Genomic DNA, 17,745 nt, shown 5'->3' on the forward strand with positions numbered 1-17,745 from the left:
AGCACTCACTGTTACACTGGTCACAAGCGTAGATTCTCCCTTCCAGGGCCTCTGTCTCTGTGAACTTGGCCAGCATCTCAGTGAGCAAGCACTCTGTCTGATTCAAAGGGACAAACCCCTTTTCTATGCAGTGATAGCGTTCAGGGAATTCCAGGGATAGGTCCCAAAAGGGCTCAATGGTATTGGATTTGTAATTGCATGATATACATGTGACCTAGAATGAAAAGATTGATTTACAGATTATATAACTTCCATGCTTCCTGCGTACAGTTTTACTTGCTTCATAAAAGATACACTTTATCAAAACTAAGTGTATAATTTTCAAAAGATAGTAATATTAAAATAATAAACATAACTTTAAAAGAATTAGAGTATATTACTTCTGATGTACATTTCTAACTATGGGATGCTAGCTGGAATTTAAAAATCATACTGCATAGAGACTATACTAACCCCCCTTTTCTCCTCTCCCAAAATATGCTCTACCATTCAATAGTACAGTAGTACAGACTGCAAGTTATTATGCAGTCACTCAAGGGATCAGTCTGACAGATTTGCAAGTCCCTGCCTGCTTCCCTCACCCTGGCATTCCTCCTCTTGACTTCAGACCTTCCACGGGGCCCAGCATGCCTCTCTTTTTGCCTTTGTTACTTGCAGAAGCCCCACACTGAACCCCTCTGTCTGCAGAGCCTCAAAGTGCTGTGATTAGACCTCCACTCCCACCATAACCTTCCCAGGTGCACCTTTCTTCCTAAGGGAGGGGAAACAGAAGAAGTGCTGATAAATACTTCCCTTTTACATGCTCAAAAACAAAAGCCTAATTAAACTTTCCCTTTCCATCCCATTCATCATTCTTTCAAAGCCCTAAAAACCAAGACACAAGCATAGTGTAGAGGTTTTACCTGAATCTCTTAAGTTGCTCACCAACCCACCCCCCACCACGTTTTTTTGTTTGTTTTTTGTGTTTTTTTTGGAGACAGAGTCTCCGTCTGTCACCCAGGCTGTAGTGCAATGGCGCAATCTGGGCTCACCGCAACCTCCACCTCCTAGGCTCAACCAATTCTCCTGCCTCAGCCTCCCAAGTAGCTGGGATTACAGGCATGTGCCACCATGCCCGGCTAATTCTGTATTTTTAGTAGAGACAGAGTTTCACCATGTTGGCCAGGCTGGTCTCTAACTCTTGACCTCAGGTGATTCACCCACCTTGGCCTCCTGAAGTGCTGGGATTACAGGCGTGAGCCACCGCGCCCGGCACACCCGCCTTTTTTTAACTTTCAAAATACTCTTTCTGCATATTCTCACAAGGCCTTATCTAAGAATCTTTGCTTAGGTTACATGGCTAAAGATCCAGGAAATAAAAGGTAATGGGAGGCCGGGCGCGGTGGCTCACGCTTGTAATCCCAGCACTTTGGGAGGCCGAGGCGGGCGGATCACGAGGTCAGGAGATCGACACCACGGTGAAACCCCGTCTCTACTAAAAATACAAAAAAAATTAGCCGGGCGTGGTGGCGGGCGCCTGTAGTCCCAGCTACTCGGAGAGGCTGAGGCAGGAGAATGGCGTGAACCCGGAAGGCGGAGCTTGCAGTGGGCCGAGATCGCGCCACTGCACTCCAGCCTGGGCGACAGAGCAAGACTCCGTCTCAAAACAAAAAACCAAAAAAACAAAAAAACAACAAAAAAAAAAGGTAATGGGGAACAGGAAGGAGGCTTGCACTGGCCTTTAGCATGCTCCCAGCTACCTTCCTTCCCTGCTATGTAAAGAAGGGAGATTGCTCTTTCAAACTATTATGGAACCAGGGTTACAAGCAAACTCTGTTCCCTCAAATTGATCAAAGGATGGCACACCAACAATGGGTACTTAATTATAACAATGAGAATATTATATTACCCTATCTTCAATAACGATTAAAGATATTCACTGAAAATTAAGCGATGTGGCAAGTTAAACTAAAAATCTGGCCGGAAAGACACTAGGCAAGTTTCCCCAAAAGGCCATCATAACGTACAGTACAATGAAAGGTACAGTGGCCACCCTCCAAATTGCATAATCACAGCAAATGTGGGCTACTCTTATTAGCCCAATAACCCGGGGAAGGCACTCACAGGAAGCCCAAGCTAACATACAAGCCTCTCATTGTCATGGTAGGCACACACATACCTGACTGAGCAGCTGCCCATGAAATATGGTATTCACCACCTTTAAGACCTGTTTGGTGAGCTTCCTCTGGGAGAAGGGGATGAGGATCCGGCGTGTGGTGCCCTCAGACTCGAGTTCCTGCTGCACCTTGTGCAGCAGCTCGCAGAGAAATTCCTGCGCGTCCTGTTGGTCGTAGCCGCGGAAGGCAGGGATCAGGCTCCACACTGAGTGGAGCATGGCGAAGGGAGACACTAGGGCCCACTTCCCGGACCACATGACTCGGAAGAGGGTGTGCAGTTCGCGGCAGAGGGAAATGTGCTTTGAACTCGGCTCCTTGTTCTGGATGAGCTCCAGGCTCCGACTAATGGAGGCCCCACCGTTCCAGCAGAAGCCCTCCCGCTCGCATGCCTCGGCCCTGTCACTTCTCAAGGACAGCTCTGTGGCCGAGCTGTTGGTTGGTTTGCCAGAAAGCTGAGTCTTCCCGTTGGTGGCTTTGGGAAACAGATGTTCCGTTTTGGAAGGGTGAAGGTTGAGGAAACATTCTCGGAACTTCTGGAGGTGGCTGAGCACCTGGAGGATGGAGTTCATGTAGCAGGTGTTGCCCAGGTTGCGCAGGCCCGTGACGCCTGGGGCCATGGCCGGCTGGCGACGCAGCTTGAGTGTGGCGGCGGGCGCTCTGCGTGAGGTAGGGAGGGCGGCTGGGCGCGAGGCAGCCGGGCCCGCGTCGCGGGGCGTGTGCAGGAGCAGCCGTGCACTCTTGCGCGGAGGGGCGCTGGCCAGCTCCTCCAGCAGCCGCCGTTTCACCTCGCGCCGCCGCCTCCGCGCCTCCTCCTTCTTGCGCTCCAGCGCCTCCTCCTGCCGCCGCTGCTCCAGCTTCGCCTGGCCCCGGGAGCTCTTCTCGAACCACAGCCGCAGCGTCCTGGCCAGCAGGCGCTGACGCCGGTACCACAGAGCCGTGAGCATCTGCGGCTGTCCCTGAGGAGCGCGCTGCGGCGGGACCACGTCCTCACCCGAAGCCATGGACCGCAGCGTCCGCCCACGTCTCACCGGCGTGTCCTGTTTCTGGCCCCGGACCGCCAGGAGGGAGCTTCTTAGCAGCTTCAGGTCCCCCTCTGGGTTATCATTGAGCACGTAGTCCTTGCACAGGTAACAGAACACGTAGAGATCTCGGACTTCCATGGCTAGCGGGTGTCCCGTCTCCTCAAAGTGTTTCAGGGCGTGGTCCTCAATGTAGCGGCCGCAGGCCACGTGGGAGCACTTGAGGCAGGCCCACACGGACTCGGTGGTGGCACACTCTAAGCAGCACCACTTCTGAGGGTTCAGGATGGAGTGGTCCTGGGCGAGCCGTAACCGCCCTACATGTTTGCATCTATCCATGTCTTATAGAAGTCGCCACTCTCTCAACCTGGCACGACAGAGTCCCCAAAAAAGAAAAAGAAAAAGAAAAAGAAAAAAAAATACTTTTAGAAAAATATTTTCCTTAAAAAAAAAAAAAAAGTAAAAGTCTTGCAATTGATATTTCAACTCTAGATTCATTCATTTTCAACTCCAAATTGGTTCCTTTGAAAGTTAAAAAAAGGCACATTTGGTATAAAGGCAGAGAATTACAGGACGGTTAAATTACTTAAAAAGGAAGACTCTTACGGAAGGGTTAGCACAAATTTGACACTTTATGGTGTTTCACATACCAGTGGGAGAGATGAAGAGCCTCAAATAAAAAGTCAATTTTAGGTCGATTGCAATGTTTTTCAAAGCAGAGATAACATGATATAAGATAAAAATAAGAAAAAGAAAGTCCTCACCAGTACAAAGTATCATTTTTATGAGACGTGACTAAGGAACATTGTATATGTGGTTTTTTGTTTTGAGACGGGATCACTCTGTCGCCCAGGCTGGAGTGCAGTGGCGGGATCTCAGCTCACTGCAACCTCCACCTTCCGGGCTCAAGCAATTCTCCCGCCTCAGCCTCCCGAGTATCTGGGATTACTGACGCCACGCCACCACACCCGGCTAATTTTTGTATTTTTAGTAGAGACGGGGTTTCAACATGTTGGCCAGGTTGGTCTCGAACTCCTGACCTCAGGTGATCCGCCCACCTCGGCATTCCAAAGTGCTGCGAATACAGGCATGAGCCACCGTGCACCGCCGTATATATGTTTTTTAATTTATTTTTTATTTTTTATTTTTTTGAGGTCTAGCCTCCCTCTGTCACCCAGGATGGAGTGTAGTGGTGCAGTCTCAGCTCACTGCAACTTCTGCCTCCCTGGTTCAAGCGATTCTCCTGCCTCAGCCTCCCAGGAAGCTGGGATTACAGGTGCACGCACCACTACACCCGGCTAATTTTTTTGTATTTTTAGTAGAGACGAGATTTAACCATGTTGGCCAGGCTGGTCTCGAACTACTGACCTCAAGTGATCTGCCCGCCTCGGCCTCCTAAAGTGCTGGGAATACAGGCATGAGCCACTGCGCCCAGCCAACATCCGTCTTTTTGAAAAGAACATCTGCATCTTGCAGTAAGGGTGGGAAAACTTTTACCTTCTTTACTGAAAGGTAAGTAAAGAACTGGACAAATTTGACTTAGGACAAGAGGTGAAGTGGCTACTGGTATTATAATATTTAACCAAACTACCGTAACAAAAGAAAAAAAAGCAATGAATCTTCCAGCTGATATATGAAAATGCTTTTTAAAACAGTAGTAACATCCTAAGCATGTTTTTTTTTTCCTCCCAATAATGCTTCTTCAATATTGTTCACCAGAGAAGCCTTGTGGGCAATTTCTCCAAGGGAAAGAAGCTATACTTTTTTTTTTTTTGAGATGGAGTCTCGCTCTGTCACCAGGCTGGAGTACAGTGGTGTGATCTCAGCTCACTGCAACCTCCACCTCCTGGGTTCAAGCGGTTCTCCTGCCTGAGCCTCCCAAGTAGCTGGGACTAAAGACGTGTGCCACCACGCCCAGCTAATTTTTTTGTATTTTTAGTAGAGACAGGGTTTCACCGTGTTATCCAGGATGGTCTCGATCTCTTGACCTCGTGATCCGCCCACCTCAGCCTCCCAAAGTGCTGCGATTACAGGTATGAGCCAACACGCCAGGCTGCTATACAACTATTTTAAAAGAAAACTTTTATATCTTTGGAACTTTGAAAGGAGTTTTCCCCTCAATACCAGAAATTAAAATTCCTTAGGCTGGGCACCGTGGCTTGCACACTTCAGGAGGCTGAGGTGGAAGGATTGAGGTCGAGTTCAAGACCAGCCTGGCCAACATAGACCTGTCTCTATCTAATCTATCTATGTATTTACTTATATATTTATATATTTTGAGAGAGGGTCTCTCACTCTGTCACCCAGCCCGGAGTGCAGTGGTGTGATCTTGGCTTACTGCAGCCTCCACTTCCTGGGTTCAAGTGATCCTCCCACCTCAGCCTCTAGAGTTGATGAGATCATAGGTGCATGCCACTATGCCCAGCTAATTTTATTTTTTGTAGAGATGGGGGTCTCACTATGTTGTCCAGGCTGGTCTTAAACTTCTGGGCACAGTGATCCTCCTGCCTTGGCCTCCCAAAGTGTTAGGATTATAGGTGTGAGCCACCACACCTGGCCTAATCTCTTTAAAATAATAAAAAAAAAAAGGCCGGGTGCGGTGGCTCACGCCTGTAATCCCAGCACTTTGGGAGGCCGAGGCGGGCAGATCACGAGGTCAGGAGATCGAGACCATCCTGGATAACACGGTGAAACCCTGTCTCTACTAAAAATACAAAAAAATAACCGGGCGTGGTGATGGGCGCCTGTAGTCCCAGCTACTCGGGAGGCTGAGGCAGGAGAATGGCGTGAACCCGGGAGGCGGAGCTTGCAGTGAGTGGAGATTGCGCCACTGCACTCCAGTCTCTGGGTGACAGAGCGAGACTCCATCTCAAAAAAAAAAAAAACAAAAAAACTTTAGTACATTAATCCAGTAAATTGTATAGGGATGAAAGACTCTTCATAGAAATCAAAGAAAGAATTTTATTTCTCAAATTCTTCTACTTAGACTAATACTGTCCAACAGAACTTTCTGCAATGATATATTCTCTATATATCAATGAGAGGGATATCAATATTTTCTATCTGTATATATTCTCTATGTATCATCAATCATATATATCATTGATATATTGAGAATATAGAGAATATATACAGATAGAGAATTCATTATTATTACACATTATTATTGATAATATTCTCTATCTGAATATATTACAGTGCTGTCCAGTACTATAGTAACTAGTCACACGTGACTACTGAGCACCTGAAATGTGCTAGTGAGACTAAGGGACTGCAATTTTAATTTTAATTAATTTTAAGTCACATGTGGCTAGTGGTTATGGTATTATATTAAGACAGCATAGACTTAAACACACCAGGACACTATTTTTAGCTTGCTCTGCTTTGCTTTTTGTTTCCTTTCCTTCAAAAGATTCGGTATTAGGTAAATCACATCTGAATAGCCTCCTCTTACAACTCAAAACCTGACGCCTGGCAAATCCCCATTTTAGCCTTGATGTGTCTTCAGGAATTTAATTGCTACCAAGATCTTATCATATGAAATACAGCAGAGCTTCAAATCCTACAAAGAGAGAATTATTTCTGTAAATGAATATAGCAACACCACACCCAGAACACTGATGCCTTGCAAAATCAACTCCTCTGCTAAAAAAAATATGCTGGAACAACCAAAAGCCGAAAGAGAAGAACACTAAAAAACCATTCCACATCCTCTCCATGGAGAGCTGTCAAATGAAAAGGGCACTCTGGAAATTCTTTCTTCTGATTTCATTTTCTGATCTATAAATCTGCTGATCATGCACATCCTCTCCTGCACAGCCCTTTTCCCATTACAAATCTGTCGTGGCGACTCACTAACCTGCCATATGGGCAGAGTAAATCCATTCAGGAAAAACACAGGGCTACTTTGCACCTCATCATACTGATTTAAGCTAGGCAGACCAGCTTCTCTAGAGGAAAAACATGTATGATCATGAAATGGAAATCTCCTAAGAGTGACACAAAAGATAAAAGCCACCTTAACCAACAAACAAAATAGAAAATAAAGAGAATACCACCTCAGGTATACTCAGGTCAAGAAAGAAAATGTGTTTAACTCACCTCTCACACATACTCTGACCACTTTATTTCAGAATAGGGCCTAGCACCCAGAGGAATTCTATTTTATATTTTTCTGATGTGTACAGGTTTCCCTTCATATTCTCAAAGGCCATCATTCTAACATTTCCACTTAAAATGTACATCATCCAGTGTGACAGGCACCTAGTACCCAAAACTGATAAACTTACAGTGTAATTGGGAAAGAATATGATGTGTCTGAATACTTCTACATCAGCAAGTTTTAAATAGATCAGCAGCTTTAAATAAATGTCCTGCACACCCTTGGTCGATCTGCATATGAGGAAAGTAAACCTGACAAAATATCAGCTTTTGCCTTTTTAATTACCATAGTTTTATTTTAAAAATCTGAATCAACTGGAGCTAAGAACCATAATCAATATTTAAAAGCATTCTATAAATATCACTAAGTATTAAATGAAAAGATAATTAAATCTTTTCAACATTTATCTTTTGTTCTGATGAAAAACTTCTAGATTTATCATATAATTTTTTTAAAAACTCTCCATATGAGAGATGACAACATTAGGATTCTAAATATTTCAAAAAATCTATAGCTTGAAAATATGATGCCTTTTAATTGGAGTATTTCAATTATTCTCAAATAGCAAATTTCTCAGCAGGTCTTAACTGTATAACTACATCACCAGAAATAAAATTTCTGGGGGTTGAAGGGGAATCAAGAAAAACAAAATAGGGGGAAAAAAAGAGGGTAAATCTACTTTAGAGAGAATTCCATTTCTTCTCGCTCTCTCATCATATTGATTTCTCCTCAGTTGTTAACTAAGGACCGTAGAATAATCCTGCTTGGTCTTGGTGAGACCAAGTGGCATAAATTCCAGCTTCAGAGAGAGTAGACACTATGGTAACATGCTGACAGCCTTCATTTACATAAAAGAATACTAATTACGTGGTATCATCAACATCTGTGATTCTGCTCACTGCCATATGCGACAGCGCTGGGTATTTTAACCCTTTAACTTACTAAGTGTACCTAGAATTACATCTACCACAAAACCTGCAGACTGCTTAAAGAGACACAGCGAATACACATTTACAAATAATAAATGTTAAAAATGAATTTCATTTTCTGCTAACATTTCCAAGAAGTATAGGAAAACATAATCTAATATCAATATATAGTTAAGAAAAAGATTTAAAAAGATAGAAATCAAAACAAAAACAAAAAGGGGGCCAGGTGCGGTGGCTCACACCTGTAATCCCAGCACTTTGGGAGGCCGAGACGGGAGGATCATGAGGTCAGGAGATCGAGACCATCCTGGCTAACACGGTGAAACCCCGTCTCTACTAAAAAATACAAAAAATTAGCCGGGCGTGGAGGTGGGCGCCTGTAGTCCCAGCTACTTGGGAGGCTGAGGCAGGAGAATGGCGTGAACCTGGGAGGCAGAGCTTGCAGTCAGCCAAGATTGCGCCACTGCACTCCAGCCTGGGCGACAGAGTGAGACTCCGTCTCAAAAAAAAGGGGCAGAGACTGAGAAGGGTAGGATTAGAGAAACTGTTCAGAAGTCCTTTGCTAAGGGACAGTGGGTAGGGGAAGAGATTGCTGAATGGGCAGAGTGTCCTCACAGGCTGCTGCATTTTCCCTATCAGTGCCATTGTCTCTGAATAGGGGGTGGATGAGGGGTAACCTATAAGTCATAGTGCAGCTCAGAGACCCCCCTGGAGAGGCTGAATTCTCTAAGAAGGGTTTGGAAGCTCTGACAAAATGTGTTCTTAGCTCTCTGACCCAAGAGCTGGAATGTCCACTTATGCAGCAGCTCTTGGCCACAGTCAATGAGACCTGACATGCTAGGTGTGCCAGAGCCCTTGTAAGGTGTGCTATCACTCATTTGTCATCAGTAATCAAGTGCTGATGTTCAAGAATGAGTGTTTAATCATAGGTTACAGCAGATGTAAGGCCAGCATGATAATAGCTCACTTGCATTAGGATCTGCTTTCTTCAATGAAAAAGGAGTAGAGTTCATCTAGGGAACTGGGCCTGGCATACAACACTGGTTTGCCCATGGAAAGGGACTATCCCTGTGGCCATGCAGGGAAATGACAAAGGCAGAACACCTGATGTGGCACAAATGCTTTGTCCCACACCCTCCGTACCTTCATCCTCTGTTATCTTTTGTTTGCTTCCTTCCTCTTGCTACAAATATTCTCAAGTGTCTTCTGTCTAAAAAGAGAGAGAGATACACAGACAGACAGACAAAAGTTTGCCCTGCCTCTAGACTATCCTTGACACTATTTTTAAGATTCTTCCTCCTTCTGGCAAGAGTAATGTGCAGGTTCATCCTCCTCACAATTCACTCCTTAACACCTCCTTTTTGTAGAAACTGTTTTCTCAAAGGTCACTAGCAGTTTCCTTATAGCTAAATTCATTAGCCTCTTCTCAGTCCCCATCCACATTTTTTCTACACTTAACACTGCACAAACATTCTCTTTTGAATTTTAGACAACTGTTCTTGTCTGGTTTGCTTCCTGTGTCTGTAATTACATCTCTGTTTTCAGGTCTCCCTTCCTTGAAATTTAGGGTTTCCTTAAGGCTCTGTCCTCAGCTCTCTTCTCAATTTAATCTATTTCCTAAAACTTTAAGCATCATTTAAATACAAGATTATATATTTTGATACTTTTTAAAAACTAAAAATTATTGGTAGTTTACATGCCATAAAATTCACTCATGTAAAGTAAAAACCTGGTAATTTTTAGTATACTCACACAGAGTTCCACACATTATTATTATTATTATTATTATTATTTTATTTTTTAAATTGAGACAGGGTCTTACTCAGTCACCCAGGCTGGAGTGCAATGGCATGATCTCAGCTCACCACAGCCTTTGCCTCCTGGGCTTAAGTGATCCTCCCAAGTAGCTGGAAACACAGGCGCGCACCACCATGCCTTGCTAATTTTTTGTATTTTTGGTGGAGATGGGGTTTTGCCATGTTGCCTAGGCTGATCTCAAATTCCTGAGCTGAAGTGATCTGCCCACCTTGGCCTCCCAAAGTGTTGTGGTTACAGGCATGAGCCACCGCACCTGGCTATTATTATTTTAGAGACAGAATCTTGCTATACTGCCTAGGCTGGACTCAAACTCCTGGGCTCAAGTGATCCTCCTGCCTTAGCTCCCCAAGTAGCTGGGATTATAGGCACATGCCACCATGCCTGGCTCTCACACATGCTTTTTTTTTTTTTTTTTTTTGGAGACAGAGTCTCGCTCTGTTGCCAGGCTGGAGTGCAGTGGCGCGATCTCGCTTACTGCAACCTCCGCCTCCCAGGTTCAAACGATTCTCCTGCCTCAGCCTCCCGAGTAGCTGGGACTACAGGCACACACCACCATGCCCAGCTAATTTTTGTATTTAGAGTAGTGATGGGGTTTCACCATGTTGGCCAGAATGGGCTCAATCTCTTGACCTCATGATCCGCCCAACTCGGCCTCCCAAAGTGCTGGGATTACAGGCGTGAGCCACCACGCTCGGCCATTTTTTTTTTTTTTTTTGAGATGGAGTCTTGCTTTGTCGTCCAGGCTGCAATGAAGTGGCACAATCTTGGCTAACTGCAACCTCTGCCCACTGGGTTCAAGTGATTCTCCTGCCTCAGCCTCCCGAGTAGCTGGGATTACAGGCGCCCACCACCATTTTTCTTTTCTTTTTTTTTTTTTTTTCTGAGATGGAATCTCGCTGTGTCATCCAGGCTGGAGTGCAGTGGCGCTATCTCAGCTCACTGCAACCTCTGCCCCCCGGGTTCAAGCAATTCTCCTGCCTCAGCCTCCCGAGTAGCTGGGACTACAGGTGTGCACCACAATGCCCAACTAATTTTTGTTATTTTTCGTAGAGACAGGGTTTCACTGTGTTAGCCAGACTGGTCTCGAACTCCTGACCTAAAGTGATCCACCCGCCTAGGTCTCCCAAAGTACTGGGATTACAGGCATGAGCCACTGCAACGGGCCACTCCCACACATACTTTTGAATCTCAGGTTGAATTTTCACATAATAATATCTGCTTTATGGTATACTACTATTAATGATATTTTCAGGATGAAACTAGTGAACATGTTTTGTACTATTAATGATATTTTCAGGATGAAACTAGTGAACATGTTTTGTACTTTTTTGTTTGGTAGCAGTGATGATCCTGTACTGAGCTATATGTATAGTTTCATCCAAGTCTCCTGGTGATCAAGATCTGTAAGATGACTGATGGGTGTTAAGGAGATGCCACCTGTGGTACAAAGCTAAGCAAGCTGGCCCTGAAGGGATCAGACTTTTTGATTAATTAACTTAATATTCTTGCTAAAGAGTTCTGTACCTAAAACCTAACCCCTTTTACAGGAGGATGGCTGACTGGAGGCAAGATGGCAAAAGAAGACTGGTCATATTAAATTCAAGGATTCTGAATACACTGGGAAAACACGTGTACACACACACACACATGCAACCACACATGCACAGACTTAGAAATGTTATCCTCAACTCTCTGCAGAGGAGAAGTGGCAGCCAAAAGTGGATGAGAATCAGATTGGTAAGGATTAAGCTTCAGAGCTTAGTAGTTTGTGCTGCCTCCAGATCAAAGGGGCCTACTTGCTACAACCTGGTGAGGCCATTCATAGAGCTGATGTTAAACAAGCATGACATGCATTTTGAGCCACCCCAGGATCCTGTCCCCAATTTGTCCCACTGCTTAGGCCCCGCTCAATAACAGTTCCCTCACTAACCTGGGGAATCAGCTCTGTCCACACCTTGGTCAGCTAACCCAACTTCCCTATGAATCCCAACACATGCATGTTCCAACCAATGGAAGAAAGATGTCACTCACAGGCCAGAATTTTTCTTAAGCCAAGAAAGGATTATCCTGTGCAACAGAACCCCTGATCTCATTTGCTAACTCTTCCTTTTACTGAAGATAAGCATTATGCTCTGTCTTTAGCCATACTGTATATGTGATCTAATGGCACATAGATCAGCTCCATTAAGTGCAGCACATGTGCAATGAGACTTGCACAATGCAAATTACTTCCTGTGTGTCATTCTGCTTGGGATTACCACATTGGTATTAAGAGTCTCCCTAAAGGAAAGTGGGGATAAAAGTCTGTACAGAAATGAAAAGATTTCTCTTTTTAAAATATTTGTTGAGATTTTGTGCTTTTGAAATGGAACAGGAAATCAATTGGGGAGAAGAGCCAGATACAAGGTTGGGTTTGGATAATAAACCCCCAAACAGAATGTGGATATCTGCAAGCAGGTATTTCGAATATCTATACAATAAAACCTGTAAGGGGAAACCCAAAAGCCACTCGAAGTCTTTTGTTTTGTTTTGTTTTGTTTTAGCATGATCTCCCTGACAAGCTAGCGATAAAACAAGGTCTGAACTAAAGGCTCCCTGTTCTCTACTGCCACATGGAAAAATTTTATCCCTACCACTGAGAGAATCAGGATTTACCCTTCTAAAAGCTGACCAAAGGAATCATGGTTTGTCCCTGTAGTATGCCTCTCTAATGCCATGTTCTCTACAGCAGCTAGACAGGCAATCATAAAAAAAAATACATACATATATACATATATCAAAGTGTATATATGTATATATGTCAGACTTTCTTGAATTGTACCCTTGAAATATGTGTGGTTTATTTTATGAAAATTATACCTCAATACAGTTGTCAAGCATTATTCAAACACATACACAGATATGAGTAATTTACTCCTAATAAAATAGGGGACGTAGGCAGTGGCTTCTTAAAAGTATTAGGTGAAAACTGACAGGAAATGTTATAATAGATGGATAAGGCTGACAATACCTAACACTACTGATCAATTTTGCATGAAACTAGGGCAACTAGACCTCCCTGATTCAATGCCATGGAAGGTTCATAGCAGCATTACCTATTATAAAATACTCTTGCTAAAAGAATTGAGCCTGAGTCCAAGGAAGCCTTTGGATCTAACTACCAGTTTATAGGAAACATAGGAGCCAAGAACATACTATCATAGGCTGCAGTTAGCCAAATCACCAAATCGAAATGTGGCAAACGCTACAGGATCAGTCAGTCATATGGGTTCTTTAACAAATAAATGGCATGAAAAAAAGGCAAGTGGGAGTGGATTTGCTCTAGATTATCAGAAACCTAGAGACACAGCAATCAAATGCAATCTTTGGTTTTTATTTAGATCCATACTTGAACAAACCAACCATAAAAAGATATTTTTGAGATAACTGGGGAAAAATGTTTTAAAATACTGTCTGTATCTAGCTACACCATTAGTTTTTTTTTTTTTTTTTTAAGTTTTATTGAGGTATAATTGACATACAGTGAGCTGCACATATTTAAAGTTTATAATTTGGTAAGTTTTAACATATGATATAGTTGTGAAACCACTGCAATTAAAACAATAAACACATCAGTCACCCCTAAAAGTTACCTTGTGCCCCTTTGTAACCCCTTCTTCCAGCTTCCCTCCCTACCACCACCCTTAGTCTACAACTAGAGAAACTGAACATGGACTAAGTATTAAATGACATCAAGTAATTATTAATTTGATGTGATAATGGTGCTGTGGTTCCATTTTTAATCTTTGTATGTAGAAATACCTCTGATATATTTATAGGTGAAATATTAATATTATAATTGATATATGGAATTTGCTTTGAAGTACTCCAGGAAAAAAAAATAGTAGAAGGAGAGAAAAAACAAGATTGTCAAAATGTCTATAATTGTTGAGGCTGGTTGACAGGTACATGGAATTCATTATACTATTCTCTTTATTTTGGGGTATGCTTGAAATATAACATAAAAATATTTTTAGGCCAGCATGGTAGCTCACACCTGTAATCACAGCACTTTGGGAAGCCGAGGCAGGCACATTGCTTGAGCCCAGGAGTTCAAGACCAGCGTGGACAATATGGTGAGACCCCATCTCTACAAAAACTACAAAAAATTATCTGGGTGTAGTGGCATGTGCCTGTAGTCCTAGCTACTCGGGAGACTGACGTGGGAGGATTGATTGAGCCCGGGAGGTTGAGGCTGCAGTGAGCCGTGATTGTGCCACTGCACTCCAGCCTGGGCAAGAGAGCAAGACCCTGTCTCAAAATAAATAAATAAGTAAATAAATAAATAAATAAAATACTTTTAAAGACAAAAAAAGCAAACAATATATCAGTAGTGAGAGAAAACCTTGAGATACAAGCTATTCACAAATTAGATAGGTTATGAGAGATTCTTCATTTTTACCATCATTTCTAGTTTTACTTTGAAATGTACCCTTTGAAAAACACCTCCCACCTGATCCCCCACACCAAATCAAAGTGGTGCAGTTTTTCTCAGTAGTGTTAGTCACAGAGATTGCCTGCATCAGCCTTTCTGTCTGGGCCTCAAGTTGCCCCCAACCCCATCACCCTACCAAATCTCTTTCAGTAACCTCACCAGATTTTTATCCACAATTTGTCCACAAAATTTCCTGATTATCTCTGTCTTTGGAGGTCATGAAGCCACTTCAGTCAGTCTGTTGAAATGCCCTTGCTTAGCCAAATGTTGTTCTCTCTTTCTGAAACTTCCCCTTTACTGGGAAAGAAAAGTCCAAGGCTGGGCATGGTAGCTCATGCCTGTAATCCCAGTACTTTGGGAGGCTGAGGTGGGTAGATCATTTGAGGTCAGGAGTTCAGGATCAGCCTGGCTAACATGGCGAAACCCTGTCTCTACTAAAAAATACAAAAATTAGCCGAGTGTGGTGGCGGGCACCTGTAATCCCAGCTACTCTGGAGGCTGAGGCAGGAGAATTGCTTGAGCCTGGGAGGTGGAGGTTGCAGTAAGCCAATATCACACCACTGCACTCCTGATTTTTTAACAATTCTGCTCCTTCCTCATGGACTCCAATTATCCAGATGGAAAGAAGCTCATCCTATACATTTATAAGTCTCACTGTAGTCTCAGCAAACAACAGCACAAAAATTATATATTTAAAAATCCAGTATTTTTGTTTTTCTGACCCCAGTCACATAAAGGTTACCCCCAGTCTACGTGACATTGGTTTTACGAAGCAAAATCTGGCCACACAGATCCAGCGCAGTATTCACAAACACCAACCAACAGGTTGGTTTTCAATCATAGAAACAATGTGAAAAATAGCACTTGGTCTAGTTTAAAAAGCCTATTGAATCCATAATGTATGTATAGTAGAGTAATAGAATACTAGTGCTACCACTATAACAGTTAACTACCAAATGTATTTTCTCTGAGAAAATTATTTCAAACTTGCAACTTGAGACGCCAAGAATTGCTTTCCCAGCTGCAGCTCAAGCAGTGAAATTGGGAATCTCCCTCCTCCCACTTTCTCCACATGGCTGAAGAGGGCTTTCCACACATGGTCATTTGTATGGCAGACACATATACATTAGGAACTGTCTGCAGAGAAAAAAAGGAACAATTTCCGTGAATAGAAAATAAATCTGACTGGAATTTACAAATGGATCCTCAAGATTAGATGCCAGTGTCGGTTATTTTGGTGATTGTTCTAAGAAATGGGAACCCGTCTTCCTGATGTCCTGCTGCTTAAACGACAGCAGTCCATTTAGTTCTGTGCCTCTCCTGCAACACACCAAAGCATATCTGTCAGGAAGGAGGCCCATCATATTTTGCATGAATGAAGACAACTTTTAGGCCAGGCACGGTGGCTCATGCCTGTAATCCCAGCACTTTGGGAGGCCAACGTGGGCAGATCACGAGGTCAAGAAATCAAGACCATCCTGGCCAACATGGTAAAACCTCATCTCTACTAAAAATACAAAAATTAGCTGGGTGTAGTGGCACACGCCTGTCATCTCAGCTACTCAGGAGGCTGAGGCAGGAGAATCGCTTGAGCCGAGATCACACCACTGCAATCGAGCCTGGCGACAGAGTGAGACTCCATCTCAAAAAAAAAAAAAAAAAAAAGACAACTTTTAAGTACTTGGTTTCAAGAGAAAAGATGACAAATATCCAAAGAAAAGGAGCCAAATACGCAGGAGTATTTGTTAAATATATACAGAAGGAGAACATTAGAAGCTACAAAGAGATCATTCATCATTCATGCACTTTAATAGGGGATAGGTTAAATTATAAATCAGCCATACATGGAAACCACCAGTTATTTTTTAAAAAGGAAAAAAGAGGCAGGGCTATATGTACAACAACTCAAAATATAGTATGTGAAAAAAGCAAAGAGGCAGAACAATGTGTATATCATGAATATACATACAAGCACGCAGATACACACTCATGCAAATAAGAGGATAAACAAGAAGCTGGTAACAGCACATGCTTTGTGGGATGGAGATGGAAAGGAGACTCAGTGGTCAACCTTTGTACCTTTTGGGGAAAAAAATCACATTACCTATTTTAAAAAAGGACATGGCACTGAGAAGATTCAGTGTTTCAGTAATCTTAAAAATTGAGGCATCAGCAAGATTACTGAAGATAAGCACAGAGCTAAAATGGTTTACTATGTTTTCCTTAGGAAGTAAGATTTACAGATAGGCAATCTGATATTTGTGGTATATAGAGTACCTAAGGAATTCTAGTTAGTAGCACTAGCCATTACAAAAAGAGTCCCCTCCCCACATCTTTTCCATAAGCCAATGACTGCAAAATGCAGGCTATGAAGAGTCTGTACACTCTGCAGAGTGGCAATATAGCAGAGCCTCAGTCAGTCAAGTGTCAATCATTTGACATTTCTTATCACCCAAGGTACCAAGGTAATTTCTAGTCTTCTTCCCCAGGGGCCACCACCAAAAACTGTCCATAATAGTGAATTTGTGGGCAGACTCTCTTTTCCCTAGCTCTCAAGAGATCTTCCTTCTCCTCATGGAACAGCTCCTGACATTATTGCAGTGTACTGGTAATCTCTCTCAACATCCAACCAACCTCTCTGAAGTGGGCAGTGGAGGTGGTGGGGGGGTCAGGAGAGAGGGAGAGAGAGAGTGTGTGTGAGTGTGTGTGTGTGTTGGGGGGGTGGACAGTGAAGGGAATCGGCTGAATGGTGAAGCACCCCTCCTCCATACCATTCTAAATTTATTAATTAATTTATTTTATTTTATTTATTTTATTTTTTTTGAGTCAGAGTCTGGCTCTGTCCCCCAGGCTGGAGTGCAGTGGCACCATCTCGGCTCACTGCAAGCTCCGCCTCCCGGGTTCACGCCATTCTCCTGCCTCAGCCTCCCGAATAGCTGGGACTACAGGCACCCGCCACCACGCCCTGCTAATTTTTTTGTATTTTTAGTAGAGACAGGGTTTCACTATGTTGGCCAGGATGGTCTCGAACTCCTGACCTCGTGATCTGCCCACCTCGGCCTCCCAAAGTGCTAGGATTACAGGCTTGAGCCACCGTGCCCGGCCCATTCTAAATTTAAAAGGTGTACTATAAGCCTCAGTTTCTTAGTGCATAAAGTTGGAGAGCATTAATACCTACACTTCAGAG

At 43.4% G+C, this 17,745-nt stretch overlaps 1 protein-coding gene across 11 annotated transcripts in view; it reads right to left on the minus strand.

Annotated features, from left to right (window-relative positions):
* USP49 (ubiquitin specific peptidase 49) overlaps window positions 1-17,745 on the minus strand; it is a 103,407-nt gene that overhangs the window by 14,657 nt on the left and 71,005 nt on the right. For 9 of the 11 annotated variants that reach the window (XR_009211395.1, XM_058432629.1, XM_058432634.1 and 6 more), the window contains 2 exons: window positions 2,159-3,542; window positions 10-214 (listed from right to left, as the gene is read on the minus strand). Coding sequence is in view for 10 of the 11 variants with exons in the window: in XM_058432629.1 (XP_058288612.1) it covers window positions 10-214; window positions 2,159-3,514 (1,561 nt within the window). In the remaining variant the exon portion in view is untranslated. Of the gene's footprint in view, window positions 1-9; window positions 215-2,158; window positions 3,543-9,409; window positions 9,477-17,745 lie in introns of all 11 variants that reach the window. The other 2 variants (XM_032141038.2, XM_058432633.1) reach the window with 1 other exon arrangement.

Source organism: Hylobates moloch, unplaced genomic scaffold (assembly GCF_009828535.3).
Source record: "Hylobates moloch isolate HMO894 unplaced genomic scaffold, HMol_V3 SCAFFOLD_20, whole genome shotgun sequence".
In the NCBI taxonomy this organism is placed as follows: domain Eukaryota; kingdom Metazoa; phylum Chordata; class Mammalia; order Primates; family Hylobatidae; genus Hylobates; species Hylobates moloch.